Source organism: Ursus maritimus, unplaced genomic scaffold (assembly GCF_017311325.1).
Source record: "Ursus maritimus isolate PB19 unplaced genomic scaffold, ASM1731132v1 scaffold_21, whole genome shotgun sequence".
Classification (NCBI taxonomy): domain Eukaryota; kingdom Metazoa; phylum Chordata; class Mammalia; order Carnivora; family Ursidae; genus Ursus; species Ursus maritimus.
This window is the reverse complement of record NW_024424564.1, coordinates 49,513,524-49,529,274: the sequence shown is the minus strand read 5'-3', so window position 1 is coordinate 49,529,274 and position 15,751 is coordinate 49,513,524. Positions and strand designations below refer to the sequence as shown.

The following is a 15,751-nucleotide window of genomic DNA, read 5'->3' as shown; positions in this document are numbered from 1 at the left end:
CACTGGGCTTGTGCTCTTGCATGTCTGCCCACCTGCCTTCCACCACACCACCCCTTCCACTGCAGTTAGACTGGCCCCTGTGAAAGGTTGAGCTCTGGGGCGCCTAGCTGGCTCAGTCGGTGGAGCCTACGACTCTCGATCTTGGGGTCATGAGTTCGAGCCCCATGGTGGCTGAAGAGCTGTGCTTGGCCCCTCTGCCTGAGTCCAGGGCAAGCCCTCACCCTGGCCACAGATCTCATGGCCCTGCCTCCCCACAAGGTACACTGTCTCCCCACAAGGTACACTGTCTCCGTGCCTGTTCCCGCAGTAGGGGACATTGCCTTGACCCCAGGGCTTAGCTTACTGGAGCATCTCCGTACAGTGGCCCCAGCCCCTGCCTGCCACCCCCTGACAAAGCCCGGCTCCTTTTGTCTCCTTCAGCCTTTAGTTAGAATTGTTCCCTTTGCCTTTTTGTCTTTCTCTGCATTGCCCTTGAAAAGAAACCCTCGCCCTTGCCCTTGTTGGTCAGTGACAGGCTGCTTGTCTGCCCCCAGCACAGGCCTCAGTCTATACCACTTTAAAAGAGGGGGATTGGTAAAAAGCTGTCCCTTCGGCCTGCTTTGAGGTGACTGAGGGACCACAGAGTGACAGGTACATTCCCCCTCCTTCAACTCCTGGCCAAATGGTCTAGGATCCCAGGGCGATGCTAGACCAGGTCAGATGTCTGTGGGCTGCAGATCCTGGCTGCACCCTATACCCGCCCAGCCTCCTTTCTTCCTCTGTAGTGAGATTCATGATCTTGATGGTGACAATGACCAGCCCGTTAACACGTGAGGACCCAGGTGGGACTCCCGTGGCTGTGAGGACGCCGTGGCCCTGTGCCCACTGGAAGGGCCCTCGGAGAGGCTGCTGGGTGGAGAGCAGGGGCCTGGGTTCCTGGCTGCACGGGCCTGCGTTCCGGCCGGCTCTGGGCCGTGTGGCCTGGGGTGCATTGCTGCCCCTCTGAGCTTCACACACGCCCCACCCCACAGTGTGCAGAAGGCGAGGCTCCTAACATCTCCCTCGCAGAGTCATCGTAATCGTCAGAGAAACGGAGTCTGGCCCATTTCTAGCCTCAGAAATGGCCCCCAGCCCCTCTCCATAGTGAGGAAAGTGCCCTTGCTGCAACCTGAGCTGTGTGGTGTTCCCTCCCACCCCCTACACCGACTGTTCTTTCCTCACAGGCCCAATGGTGCTCTGGAGTCCTGCTCCTTTGCCCGCCACAATCTGCTGCAGACGCTGTACAAGGTCTAGATGCGAAGCCGGCCTCTCCCCACCCCTTGGCCTGGACCAGTGACTTGGGAAGGGACTCGGATGAAGGACTCTGGCCAGAGGCAGGGAGGGTCTTTGTCACTTGTGTCATGTCGGTCCCCGAGTGTGCGTGTCGGTGTGGTGCGTGTGCAGGTGTGCGCTTCCTGTCAGGGTTGGGGTTTTTAATGTCTCCCTGCTGGACTGGCTCTGGTCCCACTGGAGGGGAGCTGGCCCCTCTGAAAGGGCTGCAGGCTGCTCTGCCATTAAACTCATTGCCATCTGAGGGCACTCTGCTGATCCATGCCTCAAGCTCGAGGCCCTGGTGGCTGTCCCCTCCCACCTTGCCTTCCCTACCCTTCTGGGCTGCACCAAAGCCTGGGGAGTTGCTGTCTGTATGCCGTCCCCTCCCTCTGTGTTGCGGCTGGGCTGCGTTTCCCGCCCTGCCTAGGGCTGCTCACCTAGTGGCTGACTTTGCTTCCTGTCACTAAGCCCTGGTCCTGTAGCCACTGCCGTCCCCACCATCCATCCCTGCTGGGCTGACCTCTACGGCCTGTAGGGCAGAGACATGGACATGGGGCCATGGGACAGTCAGCAGAAGGCAAGACCCTGGTTCCCGTGCCGTGTGGACAGGAAAAGCCAGTGGCAGACACTGGGGGTCTAGGAGCAGGGATTGCTGGGTAGATGGTGCTGGCTTCAGATCCAGTGGGGCCTGCCCCTTGCTGCTGAGATGTCTGACTGGCCTGGGGGCCAAGCTGGAGGGGGCTCTTTGGCAGGCCCAAACCTGTCCTCCGGCCCAGGGGGTAGGGGCAGGGCCGACGGAGCCTGAGCTGCAGCTCGGGGTACTCTTAAAGGACCTGGACAGGGTGGGGACTGCGCTGGAGCTGCCCCCTGATGCTCTGTGCTTTCCCCTTTGTGCTCTTTGTGTGTCTGGGCTGTGCCCAGGGCTTCACAAATAAAGTCATGTGTGGCAAGTGGGGACTGAGAAATCTTTCACCTTATTAAGTGGGCAGTTCTTGGGGCTTGGTACCTAGAGTCCCACCTCAGTCTGTACGGGCTCGTCCGTCTGCAGAAGAGCCCCTGCGCCAACCTTGTATCGTCCCACGGGGCAGCCTCTCCTGCTTAGGCCCAGATGTGTCTGGATGTGCCAGCTCCCCTTCAGTAGCAGTTCGTGCCCAGGAGCGGGCAGCGACTCCTGGGGGTCAGGGAGGGTGGAAGGATCTCCTTCTCTGGGCACTGAGGGTCCTGAGTTGGGCCTGTGTCATGTCTCCAGCTTTATTACCCTTTCCTTAGCCTTTGGGCTGCAATTCCGCTAGCCCCTACATTGCTCCATTTATGGACCTGGCTAAGATGGACACTGTCTGGATTTTGCCACGAGCCCCACTGGCTGCACAGTCAGGAACCCCCCCTGGGTCTGGCTAGCAAGGTCACTTCACAGGGTTGAGCTTGGCTGGGAAGCCACCACAGGGTATCTGGCCGTAGGGCCCGGAGTGGAGGTACCTCCGTCAGGGTCCTTCCTTCCCTTTGCCACATGTGGTATGAAGACAGCTAAGCAGACCCTCCTTACTGCCTACCTTACACAGCAGGCACACTTGGGGAGTCCGTGTCTCCCATAGAACTGAAGAGGTCCCTCCAAGCTTTCTTGGGGGCAGTGTTTCCTTATTGGCTGTGGACCACTCAGCCAACAGGCACCGTCTGTCTTGGCCAGGTGGTGGCAGAGATGCCCATGCCTTGCCCTCTAACCCCCACCCTTTCACCAGGCCCTGTTTTGAGCTCTGGGCCACAGGCACAGCTTTTGAGGGGCTCCCAGTCTGGTGCAGGAGACTAACAGTCATGGCCCAGTGTAAGGGACAGTGGGCAGTGAGGTCAGGGAAGTAAAAAGTTAGTGGTGCAGGAGGGGGGTGGCGCCTGGGTGGCTTAGTTAAGCATCCAACTCTTGATTTCGGCTCAGGTCATGATATCAGGGTCGTGAGATCGAGCCCATCATTGGACTCTGCACTCAGCTGGGAGTCCGCTTGAGATTCCCTCTCCCTCTTCCTCTGCCCCTCCCCCTCCCTGTTCCTGTGCACGTGCTCTTTCTCAAATAGATCTTAAAATAGAAGGGATGCAAGAGCTGAGTCTGGAGATTCAAGTAGAACTTCTCACAGGTTATAATTTAACAGATGGAGAAATAGGTTCAGGGCTGAGTTAGGGGCCTGCTCAAGGTTCTCTAGCCCGGCTCTTTCTTCCAGGCTGCCTGGTGCTGGCCCCTGTCGCCTCCTAGGTTATGAAGGCAGAAGCTTCAGTTCATACTGAGAAGTACACCACGGGATCTTATTTAACCTTGCAACAGGCCAGCACTGCCTGGCTCCTTGGACCCGCACACTGAGAAGGGTCCTGTTGGTCTCGGGTGTACGCCCTGTCCCCTACTCAGTCCTTCAGACCGGCTCAGAGTTCAAGACTCCTGACCAGCTGCAGGTGCAGGGAAGGGCCTGAGGCTCAGTCTCTAACTCAGCTGCTTACTGAGAGAGCTGTGTAGCCTTTGGAACTTGCCCTGACTCCAAACGCTCCCAAGAACGACAGCCAACCCTGAGATTACAGAGGCTTCGGGTCCGTGAGTGCCATGACTTGGGGTCTGCAAGATCAGAGATGCCTTGGCCTAGACGGCATGTAGCCCCCAACTCCGAAAGGCCTGCTCAGCACCAGGCTGTTCTCACTAAAGGGAGTCCAACCATGGGCTTAGGGCTAAACCAGCAATAATTTCATTCTGAAGCTCAGATGAGAAAACCCCAGGATGCATGGCCAAGCGTGCTCCCAAGCAGCACTTCCTGATCACAAGAACCTAAAAGCAACTCAGGCCAGTATCAGGAAAGGGGATCAAATGTAAAGCTATACAGCGTAACATCGCACAACCATGAAAACGCATCAACTCTGGCTACGTGCATACCGTGGATGAATCAGGAAGGATGTTGAGTGAAGAAAATCTCAGTACCATACCCTGGGTTCAAAAGCAACTGTGTTTAGGCATATGCATGTATGTGGGAAACCCAGCGTTCGAGATAGGAGTTAGTCTGGGGAAGGCCGGGGACAGAATGGAGTGGAAGGACAATCACACCACAGCCGTCCACCAAACGTTCAAAGTGATCCAGATCCATCCAAGAGCTATATTTTTTTAAATAGAGGAGGTAAAGTACAAGAGCATTTTTCGATGTCGCCAAAAGCACAAGGCATAAGGAAATTTGCCTGTCAAGATAAAGAGTGAAAAACAATGACCAAAAACACCCCAAGAATTTGCAAGGTGATAGAATACAAGAAGACTGCAACATAACGTTGGTTGCATGAGGATTAGTGTTGAAAATAGTACATCCAGTTGAAAGTTGGGCAAAGGATATGAACAGGCAGTTCACAGAGGATGCAACCTGAGAAGCAAAAAATATGTTCCCCTTTACTGGAAATCAAGGAAATGTAAAATAAAACCACAGAGATGCCATTGGACCAGACTGACAGATGTCATTGAGAGGTGACCCCAGGAAAGAGGTGAATCTCTTACATTCCGCCTGTTGCTGGAGGGATATCAGACTAATAAAACCACTTTAGAGGGTGATCCGGCAGGTACTCAGGTGAAGATCGTGTTGCCTGTGACCCCAAATTCCATTTCTAAGGATCTGCTTTAGAGAAACCGATGTACACATGCACAGGGTGACAAGTTACAAGGGCGGTTTCATAAAAGATTCCAGAAAACTAATAACCTAAATGTCCATCGGGGGAAAAATGGTTAATTACAGCGTGTACAGCATGCAGTGAGATAATATGCCGCAGTTACGGGGTGCCTGGTTGACTCAGTTGAAAGAGCATGTGACTCTTTTTTTTTTTTTTTTAAAGATATTATTTATTTGACAGAGACAGCCAGCGAGAGAGGGAACACAAGCAGGGGGAGTGGGAGAGGAAGAAGCAGGCTCCTAACGGAGAAGCCTGATGTGGGGCTCGATCCCGGAAAGCCGGGATCACGCCCTGAGCCGAAGGCAGACGCTTAACGACTGCGCCACCCAGGCGCCCCAAAAAGAGCATGTGACTCTTGATCTCAGGGTTGTGAGTTCGACCCCTACGGTGGGTGTAGAGATTACTTAAATAAAAACCTGTAAAAAAAATTTTTTGAAGATCTTATTCATTTATTAAGCACGAGCAAGGGAGAGGGAGAAGCAGACTCCCTGCGGAGCAGGGAGCCCGATGTGGCTCGATCCCAGGACCCTGAGATCATGACCTGAGTCGAAGGCAGACGCTTAACCAACTGAGCCACCCAGGCGCCCCTAAAAAAATTTTTTTAATGCAGCAGTTAAAGAGAATACAGGAGATGCAGGAACTGTCTGCATTCATGTGAATAAACCTTGAAAATGTTGAGTGAAAAAAAAACCAAGTTTGCAGAACAGTATGTACTGTTGATAGCTTAAAGGTTTTAATGCCATATATTATAGTGAAGTTATACTACCTCAGGAAAGTGGTTGCCTCTGGGGGGAGAGAGAGAAGAGAATGAGACAAGGTGGAGAAAAGGGGTCTTCTGACTGCCTGCACTCCCACTTCCAGTGTATGTGCACCCAAAAGAAAGGAAAGCGGGGACCCCAGCAGATGCCTGCATGCCCGTGTGCACAGCAGCATTACAATAGCAAGAGGTGGAAGCAGCCTAGAGTCCATTAACAGGCAAGCAGGTTAAAATGTGGTCAATATACACACGTACTGGGTGTGCAGTCGGTTGAGCGTCCACCTCTTGGTTTCAGCTCAGATCTGATCTCAGGGTCATGAGATCGAGCCCCGTATTGGGCTCCATGCTCAGCAGCGAGTCTGCTTGAGTTTCTCTCTCCCTCTTCCTCTGCCCCCACCCCCTGCTCACTCTCTCTCACCAAAATAAATATATCTTTAAAAATACACACACACACAGTGGAGGTACTGTTCATTCATAAGAAGGGCTGAACTTCGGACACGTGCTACAACATGGATGACCCTTGAAGCAGTGTGCTCGGTGCAAGAAGCCAGACACAACAAGTAATGTGACTGCACTGGTAAGAGGCAGCTTGAAGAGAGGTTGCTAGGGGCTGGGTGAAGACACAGTTACTGTCTCTTGGGTGTAGAATTTTTCTGTTTGGGATGACGAGAAGGTTCTGGAAATGGGTTGTAATGGTTTGCACAGCATTGTGAATGCATTTAATGCCACTAAATTGTACAGCTACAGGGTTAAAATTGTAAATTTCATGTAATGTACATTTTATGTAAAATGTAAAAGACCAAACTACTGATCTTTTAGGAGTTCGTGTAGGTGAATACCTTAAAGACCTTGGGAGTATAAAAAGATTAATATATAAATCTGCATTTAACCTCCTTGGTTTGCCATTGTAGGGTATTCACACAATGGATACTGTGTAGCAATGAGAACAGAATTTTGTTTATCAAAAGGCATCATAGGGGGTCTGGGTGGCACTGTTAGTTAAGGATCCACCTCTTGGTGTCTGCTCAGGTCATCTCAGGGTCCTGAGATAGAGCCCTGCATCGGGCTTCGTGCTCAGTGTGGAGTCTGCTTGACATTCTCTCTCCCTCTGCCACTGCCCTTCCTGCTCATACTCTCATACATGCTCACTCTTTCTCTAAAATAAATAACTCTTGGGGGCGCCTGGGTGGCACAGCGGTTGGGCGTCTGCCTTCGGCTCAGGGCGTGATCCCGGCGTGATGGGATCAAGCCCCACATCAGGCTCCTCCGCTGGGAGCCTGCTTCTTCCTCTCCCACTCCCCCTGCTTGTGTTCCCTCTCTCGCTGGCTGTCTCTCTGTCACATAAATAAATAAAATCTTTAAAAAAAATAAAATAAATAACTCTTAAAAAAAAAAAGGCATCATAGGGGCACCTGGCTGGCTCAGTCGGTAGAGCTTGCCACTCTTTATCTTGGAGTCATGAGTTCAAGCCCCACATTGGGTGTAGAGATAACTTTAAATACTTAAAAAATAAAATATTGGGGGCACCTGGGTGACTCAGTTGGTTAAGCATCTGCTTACGTCTCAGGTCATGGTCTCGGGGTCCTGGTATCAAGCCCCGAGTTGGGCTTCCTGCTCAGTGGGGAGTCTGCATCTTCTCCCTCTGCCCCTCCCCCACTTGTAATCTCTCTCTCTCTCTCAAAATCTTCTAAAAAAATAATATATATTGCAATTATTTTCTCTCTGTGACTTGCCTTTTTACTCCCTTATTGATGTTTTTTTTTCTTAGTTTTTGTTTTTAAGTAATTGCTACACCCAGTGTGGGACCTGAACTCGTGACCCTGAGATCAAGAGTCACATGCTTCACTGACTGAGCCAGCCAGGTGCCCCTGCAGTATATATTTTTAAATAATTTGGAATATATAGAGTCTCTACAAGTTAATAAGACAACTCATTAGAAGAATGAACAAAAAGTTTTGAATGGGGACTTCACGAAAAGCATATAAAAAGCTGCTTACTCTGTTAGTCTTCAGAGAAACGCACATTAGAATCGTGTGGTGCTCCCGTACCTCAGTAGGACGGCAAAAGCGCAAGACCGACGATACCAAGCATTGGTGAGGCTGGAGCAAAGGAGCTCCGACACTGCTGGGGAAAGTGTAAATTCCTACAAACACTCCGAAAAGCTGTTTGGCAATATCCACGGAAGCTGAAAATAAGCATACTCTATGGCCATAGGTCTATCCCAACAGAGATGGGTTGGGCTATGTTCTCCAAAAGACGTGCAAATGGAGCACCTGGGTGGCTCAGTCAGTGAAGCGTCTGCCTTCGGCTCAGGTCATGATCTCAGGATCCTGGGATCAAGCCCCACATTGGGCTCCCTGCTTCTCCCTCTGCCCCCTCCCCTTGCTTGTGCACGGTCACTCTCTTTTGCTCTCTCTAAAATAAAATCTTTGAAAAAACAAACGTAACGTCGCCAGCAACCCTTTTCGTGATAGCCCCACCCTGGAAACAACTGAAATGTCCGTCAAGAGTGGAATGGATTCATTGCACCATGTGGTACCAAGAAGGTGGAGGTGAGAACGGTCCACCCAAGCAGGGAGGAATATTTTAGCATCAGTGTTGTTTAGAATCACCAGCGTGTGATGACAATAAAGAGCAAGCCAACTGGGTCCCATTGCATTTAAGTTCCCTCCCGACCGCACACCCCCTTATTGCCTGCATCAGGCAGGCAGATGGCTCTCCCGCTTCCCCCCATGCCACCGTTGTGGAATATTTATGGAATGGAGTGCTGAAATGCTGTATAAAAATTAAACAAATTTTAAAAATATGCATCACAGATGAAGTTCACAAACACAATGTTGAATGGAAAAAAACAGGAGTACACACACTGCCATGTCACTGACATGAAACTGGCAGAGTGAAATAAAGCACAAGCACAAGCCTGTGGTATGGCACTATTTCTGGTTTAAAAAAAAGAAAAAATCCAAGCAAACTGAATAACGACAGATATAAATCCACCAGAAACATGGATCTGAACAATCACAGGATGTATAAAAGTTTGCTATGGTTTACATGAACTGTTGCATTAAAAATTTTTGTTTTGTTTCAGTGGGCTCCACGCCCAGCCCACTGCAGGGCTTGAATTCATGACCCTGAAATCAAGACCTGAGCTGCATCAGAGGTTCAACCGAGCCACCCAGGCGCCCCTGTTGCATTTTTTCTAAATGTACATGTGCCCAGGAAGATAAGTATTTGGATGTTGTTTTGCAATATTATTTGTAATAAGATGGAGGCCAAAAAAAAAAAAAAAGTTGGAGGCAACCAAAATCTCCAAGATTAACGGATAAGTAGAGTTGCCACCTGTATACAATGGAATATTACACAGCAGTTAAAATGAACATGACTAAGAAGAATCAACCAGGATCACTCGATAATTTCATGTTGAGTGAAAAAAAATTGTAGAATATCGTGTGTAGAGTGTTAGAGAATGTATGTCAATGTGTAATAATCAGGACACAGTGAACCATTCTTGGGCACCTGCTATGTTCCAGGTGCCGACATGGACCCCCACAGCAACACTGTGAGCTAGTTCCTAATACTGCTTTTTCAGAGTAGGAAATGGAGGCTCAGGGACAGGCAGTCCCACCCGACATCCCACAGCTGGGAGGGAGCCCAGGTCTGGGACCTACAAGTTGGCCCCGAGACCCCCCTGCCTGCCAGCAGGCCCGGGACCCAGCTCTCCAGGCTGGGCTCTCAGGCCTGGCCCACGATCCTGAGCCCTGAGCCGGCGCCAGGCAGGAGGCACTGTAATTCCAGCCGCCTCTCCCGCCCCCGCCTGCCCCTCCTTCACCTCAGCCTCCGTCTGGGCTGCCCACAATGCCTCCCATTCAGCCCCGTCCCTGCTGCCAGGCCTGCGGGCCCAACAGGGGGGCTCCCGCGGCATCCAGGCTGGACTGGCAGCGCGAGGCGAGGCGGCATGGAGGGGTGAGTCTTTGGGCCTTGGGGAGTACCGGGGGGTCTAGAGAAGCGGAGGGGCTGCAGGCAAGCCCCTGGCCCTCTCTGGGCCTCTGACAGGTTGGGGGACAGGGGCTCTGGGATCTGTTGGGGGAGAGATACTCCAAGGGTGTCTCCGAAGTGGTTTCTGAGGAAGGTGGTAAAGGGGAGGGTGGCTGCTTCAGCAAGCCTCCGTGAGCGCGTCCCTTGGGGCTTGTCTGAGAGCTCAGCAGGCCTCTGAACCTGGACACTTGTCCCTAAGGGCTCTGTCCCCACGGGTCCCCCTTCCCCGGTCCACCCTGAGCCTCAGGAGGATGCCAGCAGCCCCGGCCTTCAAGAGGACTGGGACCTAAAAGGAGACTGAACAGTTGACGGCGACGAGCAGTGAGGAGGCTGAGGGTGGGGGCACAGCCCAGGGACCGGCAAGGGCTGCCCGGAGGCCGCGATGAGGGCTGAGAACAGCAGGAAGAGCCGGGGGACTTAGGTGTCACAGGCAGCAAGGAGGAAGCTCTGTCGTGTGTGCTTAAGATTGGAGAGCCAAGGGCGACCCTGGAGAATTTGAGCACGTTCCAGGTGGGATCAGGAGTCAGGACTTTCCACCAACGGCAGGGGGGAGATGCTGGAGGGTTTTCAGTTGGCGGTGTCGGAAGCCCGTCTGTATTTTGGAAAGTTCCCTAAGGTTGTTGGTGGTGAGCAGTGTGGGGGAGTCAGGAAAACCCCGGTGGCAGCAGTCACCCCTAAGAGGCAACAGGCAGTGGTTGTCGTTGTGAGGTGAAGGGGTCCCACTGGCTGATGGATGGATAAGTTGGGGGAAGATGGACAGGGAAGGGGATGGAGCTGCCCAAAGCGCAGCCCAAGGCCATCCCCCAGCTCTCCCATCCCAGTCCGGGCTGGTGGGGTGGCATCAGAAGGACAAAAGGGGAATAAACAGAGGCCTAAGCCTCCAGCTTACCTGCCAATGTGACTCTGACCAGCCAGTAAGGCTCCTTGAGCCTCTCGGACCCCATAATACCTGGTCCCCCAAACCTTGCCTTACACACTCGGGCCCGGCCTGGGCACCCCTCTGGCTGCAGGCCATCTTCTCACAGTGGGTGCCATTATGTTCTCTGCCACCGTGTCTGTCTGGGGACTGGTTGCTTCTCTCTCTGCCACCCTCACACTGGGAGGTCCAGGCCTCCCCCTGGACCCAGGAGCCTCACCACAGCCCGGGCACACCCTTGGAGCCTTCATGTCATCCTTGGCATTCAGCAAGGCCTCACTGAGCTGCTGGGCAGGCAGTCAAAGAGACTTGCCAGGTTGCCTTTCTGAGCCTCAGTTTCCCCCAGTGTTAAAGCTCACAATAGAACCTTTGCTGCATGGGACTCAGGGCAATGACGCCTTCCCTGGGGCCAAAGGAGGAAGACACCTGAGGGGCTCTGTAAACAGGAGCTGGGCTCAGTGAGTGCACAGCGTGGGACACTTGCCCCTGTGAACAACTGACCCTTCCTCCCTCTCCCAGGCCCCAGAGCGTCTCATTGGTGCTGCTGCTTCCTCTGCTGCTACCACTGGGACCAGCTTGGCATACAGCTGCCCAGCGCTGCCCACAGACATGTGTTTGCGACAATCCCAGGCGGCATGTTGCCTGTCGGCACCAGAACCTCACTGAGGTGCCAAACGCCATCCCTGAGGTCAGCAGGGTGAGGGGGGCAGGGAGGACAGCAGGAAGAGCCTGGGTTGGCACAGGTGGATCTGCCACTGCCTGGTTGGGAGACCTTGGCACGTCACTTTTCCTCTCCAAGCCTCAGTCTTCACATCTGTAAAATGGGAATAACAACCCCCACTAGGGAGACATCTACTTAAAATTCTATGTGATTGGAACAAGTGGATGACCTATAAGATAAATATGGAATTGGGACACCTGGGTGGCTCAGTTGGTTAAGGGTCTGCCTTCAGCTGAGGTCATGATCCCAAGGTCCTGGAATTGATTCCCGCATCGGGCTCCCTGCTCAGCACAGAGCCTGCTTCTTCCTCTGCCCCTCCCCCTGCTTGTGCACATGCTTGTTCGCCCTCTCTCTCTGATAAATAAACAAAAAATCTTTTAAAAAAAGATAAATATTGAATTAATTATAAACCCTGTGGGAGAGAACTACAACAGGGGATATAGTAGAGTAAGATAAGGTCTCTCCTCTGTGGCATCAAGAGCTGGGGGGGAAGAGAGAAGGTAAATGTGCAGCGACAGTTCAATGTGAAAAGTGTCCAGGTGGCTAGGGAGGAAGACTTCCTGGAGGAGGTGTCGGGGAGCAGGATGAAGAGAATGAGGAAAAGGTGAGGGGGAGAAGAGTGTCCAGGTGAGGAAACAGCACGTGCAAAGGCTGTAGTCCTCCGCTACTCAGCCTCCCCCTACCTCTCCCCGCTCAGCTGACTCAGCGGCTGGACCTCCAAGGCAACATGCTGAAGGTGATCCCCCCAGCTGCCTTCCAGGATCTGCCTTATCTGACACATCTGGACCTGCGGCACTGCCAGGTGGAGCTGGTGGCCGAGGGCGCCTTCCGTGGCCTGGGCCGCCTGCTCCTCCTCAACCTGGCCTCCAACCGCCTGAGCTCGCTGCCGCAGGAGGCCCTGGACGGGCTGGGCTCGCTGCGGCGGCTGGAGCTGGAGGGGAACATGCTGGAGGAGCTGCGGCCGGGGACGTTCGGGGCGCTGGGTGCGCTGGCCACCGTGAACCTGGCCCACAACGCCCTCGTCTACCTGCCAGCCATGGCCTTCCAGGGGCTGACGCGCACGCGCCGCCTGCAGCTGTCCCACAATGCGCTCAGCGTGCTGGCCCCTGAGGCCCTGGCCGGCCTGCCCGCCCTGCGCCGGCTCAGCCTGCACCACAACGAGCTGCAGGCCCTGCCGGGGCCGGCCCTGTCCCAGGCCGGCGGCCTGGCTCGCCTCGAGCTGGGCCACAACCCCTTCACCTACGTGGGCGAGGAGGATGGGCTGGCGCTGCCTGGCCTTCGGGAGCTGATGCTGGACCACGGCGCCCTGCAGGCCCTGGACCCCAGGGCCTTCGCCCACTGCCCACGCCTGCACACGCTGGACCTCCGTGGGAACCAGCTGGCCGCCCTGCCGCCGCTGCAGGGCCCCGGGCAGCTGCGCCGCCTGCGGCTGCAGGGGAACCCTCTGTGGTGTGGCTGTCAGGCCCGGCCATTGCTCGAGTGGCTGGCGCGTGCGCGCGTGCGCGCGGACGGCACGTGCCGGGGGCCGCGGCGCCTCGGAGGGGAGGCCCTGGACGCCCTGAGGCCCGCAGACCTGCGCTGCCCTGGGGACAGGGCGGAGGAGGAGGAAGAGCGGCGGGCCGCCGCGCGGCCCCGCGCCCCCACCGGCGCCCCCCAGGAGGCTGACGGGGCAGCCCAGCCCTGCCCGCGCGCCTGCGTGTGTGCCCCCGAGTCCCGGCACAGCGGCTGCGAGAGCCGGGGCCTGCGGGCCGTGCCCCGCGGCTTCCCCAACGACACCCAGCTCCTGGACCTGAGGCGGAACCACTTCCCCTCGGTACCCGGTGCGGCCTTCCCGGGCCTGGGCCGGCTGGTGTCGCTGCACCTGCAGCACTGCGGCATCACGGAGCTGGAGGCTGGCGCCCTGGCGGGGCTGAGTAGCCTGATCTACCTCTACCTCTCGGACAACCAGCTCTCCGGCCTCAGCGCCGCTGCCTTGGAGGGGGCCCCCCGCCTGGGCTACCTGTACCTGGAGCGCAACCGCTTCCTGCAAGTGCCCGGGGCGGCCCTGCGCGCCCTGCCCAGCCTCTTTTCCCTGCACCTGCAGAACAACGCGGTGGACCGCCTGGAACCTGGGGACCTGACAGGCCTGAGAACCTTGCGCTGGCTCTACCTGAGCGGCAACCGCATCACCCAGGTGTCCCCTGGAGCAATAGGCCCAGCTCCGGAGCTGGAGAAGCTGCACCTGGACAGGAACCAGCTGCAAGGGGTGCCCACTGGGGCCTTAGAGGGGCTGCCTGCCCTCTTGGAGCTGCAGCTCTCGGGGAACCCGCTCAAAACCCTGCCAGATGGGGCCTTCCGGCCCGTGGGCCGCTCCCTGCAGCACCTCTTCCTTAACAGCAGTGGCCTGGAGCAGGTGGGCACCGCAGCTTAGGGGTGGGGGAGGCAGCAGGAGGCCCCTTGCAGCATGCACTCACTCAACAAACACTGCTGCCCCCACAGTCAGGCCTGAGGCTGGGCTTGGTGGCCCTGGGATAAGCCAGAGACTATGCCTGCCCCCAGGGAGCTCAGGTGTGGTGACAGACCAGGTGGATTCCAGTGCCACACAGCGCGGCCAGCCAGGGAGGGTACTGCCAGAGCATGGAAGAAGGAGGAAGTGGGTCCATGGGGTTCTTGTGCACGTTGAGGGTGGGGCCGGAGCCACCAAGGGGATTTGCCATTATGCGGGCATGTTCAGGCATAGCAGAAAGAACCATGAACTGGGAGTCCAGGTGAAGGTGCTTTGGGATCAGACCAAGCAGGGTTTCCATCCCTGCACTGCCCTTTCTGCCTGGGCCATCTTGGGCTCTCTACTTCCCTTCTGCATGGGGCTAGCGCCCAGGCCTAGGGATGAGACGGGCCTGGCAGGAGCTCACACCAAAGCTTGGCATCTCCTTGCAGATTTCTCCCAGGGCCTTTTCTGGCCTGGGGCCCTGGCTCCAGAGCCTGCACCTGCAGAAGAACCAGCTTCGGGCCATGCCTGCCTTGCCCCATCTCAGCCAGCTGGAGCTCATTGACCTCAGCGGCAATCCCCTCCACTGTGACTGCCAGCTGCTCCCACTGCACAGGTGGGAGCCTTCACCAGGACTCTCAGCTGGGGACCCACCAGCTGTCAGTCAAGCCCCACCCTCTCCCCAGGGCACCACGCTGTGCCAGCTGAGCATCTTTGGAGGGGAGGGTCCTGCCAGAACCGGCTACTGTGCCTGAGGGAGCCAAAGTACATGGGGCTTGGGGTGGACTTCTCTGGGCCTGGATTCCCTCACCCGTAACATGGGAATGCGATTGTCCCAGCCTGGTGGGTGGGACCTAATAAATATTTGTGGGCTCTTCATTAATTTCATAAGAAAATAACAACAACCTTAGACTCCGGCAGAGCTGGGCTCCAGTCCTGCTCTGTGACTGACTAACTTTGGGCCCTTTGGGACTTCTCTGTGCCATTCCCTCATCTGTAAAGGGGATGGAAGGAACTGTATCCACCTCACGGGGGTTCTTCGTGAGGATGACACGGTCAGCTCGCATATATAGGTTGATTTGAACAGTGTCTGGAGCACCATAAGCTCCCTGCAACTATTTATTACTATTACTACCCCCTTTATACAGAAAAAAGATCTGAGGATTGAAGTGACTCACTCAGAGTCCCCTAACTGGTGAGGGGCTGCGCCAGGATTCCCTCCAGAGTCTGCCCTCACCCACCAGGCTCCCCTGCCCTCCAGTTCCCGAGGACCTCCTTGCTCCCCTCAGGAAGGCTCAGCACAGTGGGTTCCCTGAACTCTCTCCTCTCCTCAGATGGCTCATGGGGCTGAACCTGCGTGTGGGGGCCACCTGTGCCACCCCTCCCAGTGCCCGTGGCCAGAGGGTGAAGGCTGCAACTGCTGTCTTTGAAACCTGCCCGGGCTGGGCTGCCAGGAAGGCCAAGCGGATGTCTGCCCCCAGGCCCAGTGCCAGGAGAACCCCCATGAAGGGACGACGGTGGACAGCAGACAAGGTTGGCCTGGGGGCAGGTTTCAGGGAGGCCTCGGTGGGTGGGTCAGGTTCCAAAGAGCCCAAGGTATCAGGGATCTGACTTCTCTTGGTCCTAATTCACGTGGTTCCAGATCTGGACAATGACTATTGCTTCCATTCGTAATATCTGTCCCTGCTCTTCGCTTCCTCCACCTCTGGCTGGGCCCAGGTGGGTTTGTGAGGAAATGACTACACCCCTCATCCTGTGGGACAGTGGCCTTTCTGAGAAGCCACAGAATACCTGGACCCAACGTGTTCCTAAAAGCCATGCTGCCGTTACTGTATTTGCTGGATCATTGTTGATTCCACCCCTTCCTGGCCTCAAGGGCCTGGCTCGGCC

General features: G+C 55.4%; 2 protein-coding genes across 2 annotated transcripts in view; both read left to right on the top strand.

The window, feature by feature from the left end:
• Positions 1–2,244, top strand: part of RANGAP1 (Ran GTPase activating protein 1) — a 29,473-nt gene extending 27,229 nt beyond the window's left edge. Inside the window, exon 16 of the mRNA XM_008702955.2 lies at positions 1,203–2,244. Coding sequence (XP_008701177.1) covers positions 1,203–1,272 — 70 coding nt within the window. The 3' untranslated portion in view covers positions 1,273–2,244. The remainder of the gene's footprint in view (positions 1–1,202) is intronic.
• A 6,008-nt stretch (positions 2,245–8,252) lies between these two features.
• On the top strand, positions 8,253–15,751 carry CHADL (chondroadherin like). The gene is made up of 6 exons (XM_040637090.1): positions 8,253–8,274; positions 9,557–9,685; positions 11,120–11,361; positions 12,092–13,786; positions 14,311–14,477; positions 15,196–15,751. The coding sequence occupies exons 1-6, from the start codon at positions 8,253–8,255 to the stop codon at positions 15,470–15,472; spliced, it is 2,532 nt and encodes an 843-aa protein (XP_040493024.1). The 3' UTR covers positions 15,473–15,751.

Bases quoted from the DNA above. Each gene is read 5' to 3' on its own strand.
- CHADL (XM_040637090.1), top strand. From the start codon at position 8,253: ATGTGGTACCAAGAAGGTGGAG. The intron at 13,787-14,310 runs GTGGGCACCGCA...ATCTCCTTGCAG, and splicing joins ACAGCAGTGGCCTGGAGCAG to ATTTCTCCCAGGGCCTTTTC. The intron at 14,478-15,195 runs GTGGGAGCCTTC...TCCTCTCCTCAG, and splicing joins CAGCTGCTCCCACTGCACAG to ATGGCTCATGGGGCTGAACC.